Raw genomic sequence first — 13,209 nt, 5'->3', positions numbered from 1 at the left:
AGTAGAGCAATCTTCTAAAGTAGCCAAGACATACTAACCCTTATACCTACATAGCACCTAACCTAAAGTCCTAAGAACAAAAAACAGACTACCATATGCATACAAAATCCGGAAGCCCTTTATAAATTGAATGAATAAGCTCTAAAGTACAATAAAGCCCAACATCTATAGGCATAATCTCCCACCACAAAGGAGAGACAACAGAGATAAACAAAGCCAAAACAAATGTATAGGAGAAAGCAGTTACAAAGCAGTCAAACAGAGCTGGAAAGTAACGTGAACAACATGAAAAAACAAGGGAAAAAAGGATTACAGATAATGCAGGACAACTTAAATCTACAGGAGGACCTAGAAGCATCAGAAACATGGACAGGGAAAGAAATCAAGGCATACCTAACTCAGATGGAATGGAATTTTAGAGAAGACATGAGACAGCAAGTCCAAGAATTGAAAGTATATTTTGAAAATGAACTAAACAAACAAATTCAAACTGCAAAGAACGAGATTTACCAGGAGATAGAGATCTTAAAAAAAACCAAACAGTAATTTTAGAAATGCAAGAAACCATAAACCAGATTAAAAACACTAACGAGAATATTATGAATAGACTAGATCAAGTAGAAGTCAGAACATCAGATAATGAAGACAAAGTTTATCAACTTGAAAAGAATATAGTCAACACTGAAAAGATGCTTAAGTCTCATGAGCAATCTATCCAAGAGATATGGGATCTCATCAAAAAACCAAATTTGAGAGTCATTGGGATAGAAGAAGGCACAGAGGTTCAAACCAAAGGAATGGACAACCTATTAAATGAAATAATCCTAGAAAACTTCCCAGAGATGAAAGATGGAATGGATTGCCAAATCCTGGAAGCCTACAGGACCCCAAACATCCAAAACTATAATAGACCAACTCCAAGACATATAATTATGAAGACAGCCAACATACAGAACAAGGAGAGAATATTAAAAGCTATGAGGGAAAGGAGGTAGATTACATTCAGGGGTAAACCAATTAGGTTAACAGCTGATTTTTCATCATAGACTTTGAAAGCGAGAAGATCCTGGAACAATGTATTTCAAATGCTGAAAAATGATGGATTCCAACCAAGAATACTGTATGCAGCAAAATTAAGCTTCAGATTTGACAATGAAATTAAAATCTTTCACGATAAACAAAAGCTAAAAGAATTCACAGCCAGAAAACCAGCACTGCAATGCATTTTGGGCAAAATTCTACAAGAAGAGGAATGTAAAAATAGTGCCCAAAACCAACATCGGGAGGTATCTCAGTAAAGGGGGAGGAAAACAACCAAAAAGTAAAACTAGCCAAACTAAAATAAATAAATAAATAAACATGACTGGAAGTACAAATCATATTTCAATTGTAACCTTAAATGTTAATGGACTAAACTCACCAATCAAGAGACACAGCCTAGAAACCTGGATCAAAAAAACAAATCAAACAATATGCTGCCTTCAGGAGACTCATATGATAGGAAAAGACATACACAGGCTGAAGGTGAAAGGTTGGGAAAAATCATACCACTCACATGGCCCTTGGAAGCAAGCAGGAGTGGCCATACTCATATCGAATAAAATCAACTTCAAACCTAAGTTAATCAAAAAGGATAAAGAAGGACACTATATCCTGTTAAAAGGAACTATCCACCAACAAGACATAACAATTATCAATTTATATGCACCAAATAATGGTGTAGCAACGTTCATAAAACAAACTCTCCTCAAGTTCAAGAGTCAAATTGACCACAACACAATAATTATGGGTGACTTCAACACACCACTCTTGCCATTAGACAGATCCTCCAGACAAAAGCTGAATAAAGAAACTATAGAATTCAATGACACAATCAATAACCTAGACTTAACCGACATATATAGAATATATCAACCATCATCAAGTGGATACACATTCTTCTCAGCAGCACATGGATCTTACTCAAAGATAGATCATATATTATGTCATACGGCAACTCTTAGTAAATATAAAGGTGTGGAGATAATACCATGCACCATATCTGATCATAATGGAATGAAACTGGAAATCAATGATAAAAGAAGGAAGAAAAAATCCTACATCACATGGAAAATGAACAATATACTACTGAATGATCAATGGGTTACAGAAGACACAAAGGAGGAAATCAAAAAATTCTTAGAGATAAACGAAAATACAGACACAACATATCAGAATCTATGGGACACAATGAAAGCAGTTTTAAGAGGAAAGTTCATCGCCTGGTAGTCATTCCTCAAAAAAAGAAGAAACCAACAAATAAATGAGCTCACACTCCAACTCAAAGCCCTAGAAAAGGAAGAGCAAAACAACAGCAAATGTAGCAGAAGGCAAGAAATAATTAAAATCAGAGCGGAAATTAATGAAATTGAAACAAAAGAAACTATTGAAAAAATTAACAAAACTAAAAGTTGCTTCTTCGAAAAAATAAATAAGATCGACAGACCTTTAGCCATGCTAACGAAGAGAAGAAGAGAGAGAACTCAAATTACTAACATACGGGATGAAAAAGGCAATATCACAACAGATGCTACAGAAATACAGAAGACAATTAGAAATTATTTTGAAAACCTATATTCCAATAAAATAGAGGATAGTGAAGACATCGATAAATTTCTTAAGTCATATGATTTGCCCAGACTGAGTCAGGAGGATACACACAATCTGAACAGACCAATATCAATGGATGAAATTGAAGAAGCCATCAAAAGACTACCAACCAAGAAAAGCCCAGGACCGGATGGGTATACAGCGGAGTTTTACAAAACCTTTAAAGAAGAATGAATACCAATACTTTTCAAGTTATTTCAGGAAATAGAAAAAGAGGGAGCTCTTCCAAATACATTCTATGAGGCCAACATCACCCTGATTCCGAAACCAGACAAAGACACCTCAAAGAAAGAAAACTACAGACCAATATCTCTAATGAACCTAGATGCAAAAATCCTCAATAAAATTCTGGCGAATCGAATACAAAAACACATCAAAAAAATAGTGCACCATGATCAAGTAGGATTCATCCCTGGGATGCAAGGATGGTTCAACATACGGAAATCAATAAATGTTATTCACCACATCAATAGACTTAAAGATAAGAACCATATGATCATCTCGATAGATGCAGAGAAAGCATTCGACAAAGTACAGCATCCCTATATGTTCAAAACATTAGAAAAACTAGGGATAACAGTAACTTACCTTGACATTGTAAAAGCTATCTATGCTAAGCCTCAGGCTGGCATCATTCTGAATGGACAAAAGTTGAAGGCATTCCCTCTAAAATCCGGAACAAGACAGGGATGCCCTCTATCTCCACTTCTATTCAATATAGTTCTCGAAACACTGACCAGAGCAATTAGACAGACGAAAGAAATTAAAGGCATAAAAATTGGAAAAGAAGAACTTAAATTATCACTATTTGCAGATGACATGATTCTGTACCTAGAAGACCCAAAAGGGTCTACAAAGAAACTACTAGAACTAATAAATGAATTCAGCAAAGTGGCAGGATATAAAATCAACACGCATAAATCAAAGGTATTTCTGTATATCAGCGACAAAACTTCTGAAATGGAAATGAGGAAAAACACTCCATTCACAATATCCTCAAAAAAAATAAAATACTTGGGAATCAACCTATCAAAAGAGGTGAAAGATTTATACAATGAAAACTACAGAACCCTAAAGAGAGAAGTAGAAGAAGATCTTAGAAGATGGAAAAATATACCCTGTTCATGGATAGGCAGAACTAACATCATCAAAATGGCGATATTACCAAAAATTCTCTATAGATTTAATGCAATGCCAATCAAAATCCCAAGGGCATTTCTTGTAGAAATAGATAAAGCAATCATGAAATTCATATGGAAAAATAAAAGACCCAGAATAGCAAAAGCAATTCTGAGCAGAAAGTGTGAATCAGGCGGTATAGCGATACCAGATTTCAAACTATATTACAGAGCAATAGTGACAAAAACAGCATGGTACTGGTACCAAAACAGGCGGGTGGACCAATGGTATAAAATAGAGGACACAGAGACTAATCCACAAAGTTACAACTATCTTATATTTGATAAAGGGGCTAAAATCATGCAATGGAGGAAGGATAGCATCTTCAACAAATGGTGTTGGGAAAACTGGAAATCCATATGCAACAAAATGAAACTGAATCCCTTTCTCTCGCCATGCACAAAAGTTAACTCAAAATGGATCCAGGAGCTTGATATCAAATCAGAAACTCTGAGTCTGATAGAAGATAAAGTTGGCTCCGATCTACAGATTGTGGGGTCGGGCTCCAAATTCCTTAATAGGACACCCATAGCACAAGAGTTAACAACTAGAATCAACAAATGGGACTTAATTAAACTTAAAAGTTTTTTCTCAGCAGAAGAAACAATAAGAGAGGTAAATAGGGAGCCTACATCCTGGGAACAAATTTTTACGCCTCACACTTCAGATAGAGCCCTAATATCCAGAGTATACAAAGAACTCAAAAAATTAGACAATAAGATAATAAATAACCCAATCAACAAATGGGCCAAGGACCTGAATAGACACTTCTCAGAGGAGGATATACAATCAATCAACAAGTACATGAAAAAATGCTCTCCATCTCTAGCAGTCAGAGAAATGCAAATCAAAACCACCCTAAGATACCATCTCACTCCAGTAAGATTGGCAGCCATTATGAAGTCAAACAACAACAAGTGCTGGAGAGGATGTGGAGAAAAGGGTACACTTGTACATTGCTGGTGGGACTGCAAATTGGTGCGGCCAATTTGGAAAGCAGTTTGGAGATTCCTGGGAAAGCTGGGAATGGAACCACCATTTGACCCTGCTATTGCCCTTCTCGGACTATTCCCTGAAGACCTTAAAAGAGCATGCTACAGGGACACTGCCACATCGATGTTCATAGCAGCACAATTCACAATAGCTAGACTGTGGAACCAACCCAGATGCCCTTCAATAGATAAATGGATAAAAAAAATGTGGCATCTATACACAATGGAGTACTATGCAGCAATAAAAAATGACAAAATCATAGAATTTGCAGGGAAATGGATGGCACTAGAGCAGATTATGCTTAGTGAAGCCAGCCAAACCCTAAAAAACAAATACCAAATGTCTTCTTTGATATAATGAGAGCAACTATGAACAGAGCAGGGAGGAAGAGTAGGAAGAAAAGATTAACATTAAACAGAGACTGGAGATGAGAGGGAAAGGGAGAGAAAAGGGAAATTGCAGGGAAATGAAGGGAGACCCTCATTGCTAAACAAAATTACATATAAGAGGTTGTGAGGGGAATGGGAAAATAAACAAAGAGAGAAATGAATTACAGTAGATGGGGTAGAGAGAGAAGTTGGGAGGGGAGGGGAGGGGGGATAGTAGGGGATAGGAAAGGTAGCAGAATACAACAATTACTAATAGGGTATTATGTAAAATTGTGGATGTGTAACCAACGTGATTCTGCAATCTGCATTTGGGGTAAAATTGGGGGTTCATAACCCACTTCAATCTAATGTATGAAATATGATATGTCAAGAGATTTGTAATGTTGTGAACAACCAATAAAAAAAAATAAAAAATAATAAAGAACCCAAAAAGTTAAACAACAAAAATTAAATGACCCAATCAACAAATGGGCCAAGGACTTGAACAGAAACTTCTCAGAATAGGATATACAATCAATCAACAAATACATGAAAAAATGCTCACCATCTCTAGCAATCAGAGAAATTAAAATTGAAACTACTCTAAGATACCATCTCACTCCAATAAGAATGGCAGCCATTATGAAGTCAAACAACAATAAGTACTGGTGAGGTTGTGGGGGAAAAGATACACTCATACATTGCTGGTGGGACTGCAAATTGGTGCAGCCAATTTGGAAAGCAGTATGGAGATTACTTAGAAAGCTGGGAATGGAACCACCATTTGACCCAGCTATTCCCCTTCTCGGACTATAGCAAAAAGACCTAAAAAGAACATACTACAGGGACACAGCCACATCAATGTTTATAGCAGCACAATTCATAATAGCTAGAATGTGGAACCAACCTAGATGCCCTTCAATAGATGAATGGATTAAAAAAGGTGGCATTTATACACAATGGAATATTACTCAGCACTAAAAAATAACACGATCATGGCATTTGCAGGCAAATGGATGGCATTAGAGCAGATTATGCTAAGTGAAGTGAGCCAATCCCTAAAAAACAAATGCTGAATGTCTTCTCTGATATAAGGGGGGTAACTCAAAATGGGATAGGGAATAAGAGCATGAGAAGAAGACTACCACTAATAGGGAAGAAAGGTGGGAGGGAAAAAGAGGGAGAAGGGGAGTTGCACGGAAAATGGAAGGAGAAGCTCATTGTTATACAGAATACATATATGATGTTGTAATGAGAAAAAGAAAAAAAAGTGTGTCACATTAGATTGGATAGAGAGAAAGGATGGGAGAAGAGGGGAGGAGTAAGGAGGACAGGAAGGGCAACAGAATAGAATAGACAATATGAATGATGTATGTACATTCCATGTATGTATTATATGTCAAAATACATTCTGCTGTCATGTATAACTAAAAAAAATAAAAAAATAAAGTTAAAAAAATGACAGTACAATGATCTAAAATAACAGTTCTTATTTAACCAGTTGTTTAATTTTTTATGGTTGCTTGCTCTATAAAAATAAAACTTAATAAAAACAATATTAAGGGTAAACTTAAAAAAAGAAACATAAGTCATTAACCCAGCTAAAAAATTAAAAAGAAAAAAGAAAGAAAGAAAGTAGTGTATCATGAGAGTTTTTTCTGTTAGAAATAATTCAAATGACCATCCTAGAAAGAGTCAGCAGGTCTGGGGAGGTAGCTCAGTGGTAGTGAGCTGGCCAAGCATGCAGAAGGCCTTGGAATTTAAAGCCCAATACTGCAAGAAAAGAAAAGGGAGGGAAGGGAGAAAAAAGAAGGGAGGGAGGGAGGAAGGGAGGAAGGATGAAAGGAAGAAAACAAGGAAAAAATGAAGAAAGGGAGGGAGGAAGGAAGGAAGGAAGAAAAAAGGGAGAGGACAAAAGCAGGGAAAGGAATGGGTCATTAAAACAAAAGGGCAAGCAGTACACATATAAGAATATGACCTAAAATCTGTTGAGACAGTTTAGAAAGCTTTAGAATTTGCATGACATCAAACTGAGTGGTGTTATGACTGTATGGAAATTTCATAAGAAGCTCCATCTTGGCCTAGCCTAAACCAAACTCAGGGGTGAGTGGCATGGAGAGGACTCCTCTCTGGCTGGAGTGGAAGGGACCTGAACCCCTGGCACTTCAGGATGCACTGGGTAGGGAAGGAAGGGGCCAAGACACCCCTGATGGGCACTTGAGCACCACAAGGCTCCTGGGAGTCCTTCACCCCGGCTCCCCACATCACAACCCCCCCCCTTGCAGGGGTTCTCAGTGGTCTGCTCCGTTGCCTGGTGCAGGTTGGAATTCCTGAGCAAACACCTGAGTGTCCACAGCCATATTAGAGGGTGGTCCTGGAAGAAGTAGGAAGGGTTGTGGCAGCATTGTCTGAAGACATGAAACCAGGCCCTAATCCTTATGGCGTTCCTTGGGATTTGGTGATGTGTAGAGCTATTGGATGTTTTTCTCTTCTCTTGTTTTTGTTAAGAAGTTTTCAGTGTGTTAAAAGCAGGCTTTATGTGGGAAGAGAAAAACAGCTGGCTCTAAAACTTTCTAGAAGAATTGAAGAAAAATGTGAACTACTTGAAAAAGTTAGCCTTATTCAAAAAGAGCATGAAGGCATAGAGTCAACTTTAAAGGGTGGCAGTTTTGAGAAGGGTCCAAGAGAAGCCCCAAATTTAAAGGCAACCTATGAAAAGCTGCATAGGTCCAAACCTAGCCATGGGGATGAAAGACTCTTTCTAGAAAAAGAGCTAGAAGAGCAAAAGGCCAAACATTGTAAACAGGATGAAATCATGGCAGATATATCGAGAAGGATAAAGTCCCTCGAAGGTGAATTAGGATCCCTCGGATCACAAATAACTGAAAGTAAAACAAACCTGAGACTGCTTCAAATGAGTGAGGAAGGACTTCAGCTGGCAATGAAAGAAGCTTTGGATGTAAGTTCCCAGCTTCGGCAATGTCAGAAACCAATCATAAAAGGAGAAGCTGAAGCATGGAGGGAACAAGGATGTGTCCAATGTAAAGAGAGCACCACATTGGAAGACTCTCAAGTCCATGCAGGAAAAGTTCAAAGTGATAAAGAAAATCACGAGGAGTCTCTGACTGAAGGCTTGCTGAAGATGAAAGATAGGTCTTCTCCAAGCGCGGGAGCCCAAACAGATGTTGGCAACTTGGAATGGGGAATGAGGAGTGAATCAAGAATTGGTGCTCACTTGGATGATGAGCCAAAAGGAGCTTTAAAGAAACTGATTGATGGTGCTAAGCTAAAGGCCTCCTTAGAAAACTTAGAAGGACAAAGATATCAAACTTGTGCTTTCTTATCTGAAGTAGAGAAAACAAAGGAAGACCTTAGAGAACAGATTAGAAGTCTGAAGACTGAACAGGCAACCTTACTGTCAGAGAATACACGGCTTGAAGGTGAGAAGGAGAACCTTCAGCAGAAATTTAAAGTCATAATGGAACACTATCAAGAAAATATGACGAAACTCTATAGGAAACTCAGAGTAGAGGAAAATTACCAGGTGGAGCAAGAGAAGAAACTTTCCAAGGTCAAAGAAGAGATGGGCCATATGAAGAAAGAGCTGGAGACCTACAGAAAACGAGCCAAATATCTTGAAGAAGAATTGGAGAGAACCATTCAGTCCTGTCAGGAGAAGATTATTTACTCTGAGAAAAAAGCACATGAGAGTGAATTGGCGGCTTGGATTGCTGAAAGAAACCTCCATTATTTCATGAAACAAAAGGCTCGCAATGGACAAAAGTTAACTGAAAGGGAGCTTCAATTTGAACTTGTAGAGAAAGATCCCTGTGCACTTGGTGTTTCAAAGGCAGCACTGGGCAGAAAGAATTCCCCCAATGGTCCCTCATCATTGGGTCCTCCTTGGCAAGGTGGATGTTATTCGAATTATGGTAGACCATCGCGACCAGCAGAACTCAGAAGTTCTAATATGCCTTCTTTGGATAAAGAGGATTGGCCTATGTCTTCAGAAAGTCAATCCAGTAGAAAGGAGACCAAATTTGATCCTGGTGATACCAATGTGCCTGATTCATCTCTCTCTGCTGAAAACCAAGCAACTGGCTCTGGCTCATTGTTGGCACCTTTCCCTCCAGTCAGAGGTGAATTGTTTCCTGTGGACCCAAGGAGTCAGTTCACGAGAAGAGGACCATTTTTCCCTCTGCCTCCTCCAGGAAACAGGTATGGAGCACCTCAAGATTATTTTCCACCAGGCCCACCACCCCCTCCATTTTTTCCAATGCCAGATGTCTATGCATGGAAGTGTTTTTCTCAAGACCTTCCCCCAAGAGCTGGATTTCCTCCACCCACCCCCGCATTCTTAAAGTAGAAGTGAGTTCCCTTCAGGATCCATTCCATCTTCAAATGAGCCTGCTACTGAACATCCAGAACCACAACAAATTCCTACTGGTATTTTGGGGCCAATCCCTAGAGAAAGTATAGGTTTCATTTTGGGAAGTAACAATTTAAAAGGGGCCATCATGGTGATACCTGGAGTAGTAGATTCTTATTTTGAAGGAGAATTAGATGTTACTGTAAAGTCAAATTTTGCCCTTTGGTTTACTCCAAAAAATACAATTACTCAATTACTTTTATTATCCTGTAATTTGGATGGACATCCACAATTAAATTTGGTTTCCAACCTCCAAAAAAAAAAAAAAAGAATTCTATATTTTGCTATGAATTCTTCATTTTCCAATTTTTCTATTGATTTTTTAAAAATTTTCCTCATATTTTATTATATTTAATAAATTAGAAAAATTAGCCTATTATATGTAAATACTTTTTCTCAGATTTCCATTGGAACTTATTTGTGGTTTTTCTTGCAGATGTAAACATTAATTTCAATAAATATATTGGTATAGTTTTTATGATTTGTAGATTTTGTGTCTCAACTAGCAAGGCTTTCCTATACACATGTGTGTGTGTGTGTGTGTCTATTTTTTTCCAGCCCTTCTCTGATTTCTTTATCTTCTTCTATATAATTGTTTAATTCTTACTGACGAATTCACCCTACTGATAAGCAATACTATTTTTACCATATCCTAAATATATATTTGTGTATTTGCATCTATTTATGGGCTATACACAATGGAGTACTATGCAGCAATAAAAAATGACAAAATCATAGAATTTGCAGGGAAATGGATGGCACTAGAGCAGATTATGCTTAGTGAAGCTAGCCAATCCCTAAAAAACAAATACCAAATGTCTTCTTTGATATAATGAGAGCAACTATGAACAGAGCAGGGAGAAAGAGTAGGAAGAAAAGATTAACATTAAACAGAGACATGAGATGGGAGGGAAAGGGAGAGAGAAGGGAAATTGGATGGAAATGAAGGGAGACCCTCATTGCTATACAAAATTACATATAAGAGGTTGTGAGGGGAATGGGAAAATCAACAAAGAGAGAAATGAATTACAGTGGATGGGGTAGAGAGAGAAGTTGGGAGTGGAGGGGAGGGGGGATAGTAGGGGATAGGAAAGGTAGCAAAATACAACAATTACTAATAGGGCATTATGTAAAATTGTGGATGTGTAACCGACGTGATTCTGCAATCTGCATTTGGGGTAAAATTGGGGGTTCATAACCCACTTCAATCTAATGTATGAAATATGATATGTCAAGAGCTTTGTAATGTTGTGAACAACCAATAAAAAAATTAAAAAAAAATCTAAAGAGTAAGCTGAAGAGAGAAACATTTAGTAAGCAGAGAAGAAATTGAAGACAGAAAAGACAAATTAAGACAGGAGTTTACAATACCAAGTTCTTCTCCTCTCTCTGTGTGACCTGTATGATGTCTAAAGATCTTAATTGCCCTAGTGTTTCCTTATTCTCTGGTTCTCTGAGCTGCCATCTTATTTTGGTGGCAAACATTTAAAATGGGAAATTTCAGTCAGCCTTGGTAGAAATGGGTCACACATGAAGATTCATTTCTCTTTAGCAGACCACTAGACTACCTGCACTAAAGTGATACAAATGGGGCCTAAACTAGGAGAGTTGAGTAAATTTTTAAAAATGCAAGCAACCAAGGAAGTAGAAAAACTTCTTTTTTTCTGCTCATTAAATAAAACTCATTGCAGAGAGTAATAACCATAAAGAGAGTACAGCAAGTTGTAAGTTAAGTATTAATGACTACACATTTGAGATGTTCAATAATTTCAAATGGTTGATATTAAAAAACAAGCTGTTCTCATTTTTGTAAATGTATGGTGGAGCACACAAGTGTATACTTGGTGTCTGTTTTCTACCCTTTGCTGTAGTTGGGGTGTGATTTATCTCTCAAGTGTTATTGTGTTAAGGCTCAGTCCCCAGTGTGGTGATGTGAGAGCTGGTGGGACCTTTAAGAGAGGGGTATACTAGGTCCTTAGGTCAATGGGGCTGCTCTTCTTGGAAGGCACTGAGGTGGTTCTCATGAGAACCATAAGTTAGATCTCACAAGAGCAAGTCATCATAAATGCCTGAACTTTACCTCTAAATTGCTCTCTGGCTTCCTGACTTGTAATGTGCTCTTTCCCTCTTGTGTGCACTCCTGCCATTACTCCTGAGGAAATTCCATCTTGGACTTTCAGCCTCCAAAACTGTGAACTAAGCAAACCGCCTTTCTTCATATATACCAGCTTCAAGTATTTGTTATATAAATGCAACAGGGACTAATACACCTCTATACCCAGAATAATTTAAAGAGAGAAATCAATTCTACACCAAGAAAAAAAAAAGACAAAAACAGAACTTTTCACAGGGAGTCTCTTAATCCAACCTCATGAATACTGCCTAAGTAGAACTAGCCACTAATAATAAAAAGCCTCTACAGGTAAATTTATTATATCATGAGCAACACATAATCACATTTGTAAAAAAGTAGCAGGATCATGACATTGCATTTTACACCTGGTTCTTCTGCCCCTTCTTGCCCTTTCTTCCTTTTTCTTTCTTTCCTTTCTTTTTTGTCTTTCATATTTCAATCCTTCCTTAATTGTTTTCCTTTAAACAAAATCTGCTGTTAAGTTTCAAGATATTTTTTAAGGAAATTTTTATTCAAAAATTACATATTCTACAGAACATGCAAGCCTGGAGAATTAATTAGTAGGGTGCATACTTTTAACATATGGTTTAAAACCCAATTTGACTGATGAAATAAATTCTAAATATTGTTTTAGATATTGAAAATTATAATTTTCAATAAGCCTGTTAATGCTTTATCTCAGAAAAGTTAGTGAAACTGCTTTGAAACTAAGAATAATAACTAGATCAAAAGAGAGCTCACTGGAATTGCAGAGATATGATAATTACAAATAGGAAGCTACCCAGCCAGGGAGAAAGATCTAGTGAAGCAAGGCAAAGATGGATGCTAAGCACCATTTCCTGTCACATCTTCGCAGATGAGCTGCAAGATACAGAAGAAATAGAGAAAACATTAATTTTATCCTCAAATGAGGGAGGACAAAACATTATCATAAAAGCCACACAAGTAAAGGAAAAAAATACAGAGAAATCTTAAAATGCACTGAATAATTTATCTTGGTGACTGAAGGTGCCTGGGATGTAGTATATCACTCTAGCATGTCCTTCTCATGTATTTTCTTGATACTTTACTACTACTATATGCCATTGCAGGTACTGCATTTCTTAACTGTTATCTTTCTCCAACTTCTGAGACTCATCCTCATAAAAGCCACACATGTAAAGGAAAAAAATACAGAGAAATCTTAAAGTGCACTGAATAATTTATCTTGGTGACTGAAGGTGCCTGGGAAACATTGTGTAGGGATAGGTTAATGTTTGTTTGAACTGGAAACAGCACCACCTCCAGTGCTTGAGAACTTTTAATGACTCACTCCTCATCTCTTACCACAGCAAACCTTCCACTGTGCCTTCACATCGCTGGTAGAATCTGTTTCTTCTCCGTCTACAAGCTTCCCAGGCTCCATATTGCCTCTAGGTCTCCAATCCAGTTGACACCTCCACACACACCCTACCCTC

General features: G+C 37.5%; 1 protein-coding gene across 1 annotated transcript; it reads left to right on the top strand.

Annotated features, from left to right (window-relative positions):
- Positions 1-7,605: 7,605 nt before the first annotated feature.
- Positions 7,606-10,060, top strand: LOC308634384 (melanoma inhibitory activity protein 2-like; the record flags this gene model as incomplete). The annotated part of the gene is given in 4 exon segments (XM_081268222.1): positions 7,606-9,531; positions 9,533-9,547; positions 9,551-9,760; positions 10,055-10,060. Coding segments are annotated over 4 exon segments (2,157 nt in total).
- Positions 10,061-13,209: the final 3,149 nt, after the last annotated feature.

The sequence above is a fragment of the Spermophilus citellus genome (assembly GCF_964194105.1).
Source record: "Spermophilus citellus genome assembly, chromosome: 15".
NCBI classification, from domain to species: domain Eukaryota; kingdom Metazoa; phylum Chordata; class Mammalia; order Rodentia; family Sciuridae; genus Spermophilus; species Spermophilus citellus.
The sequence above is the reverse complement of the archived record's forward strand: the minus strand, read 5'-3'. Positions and strand labels throughout refer to the sequence as shown.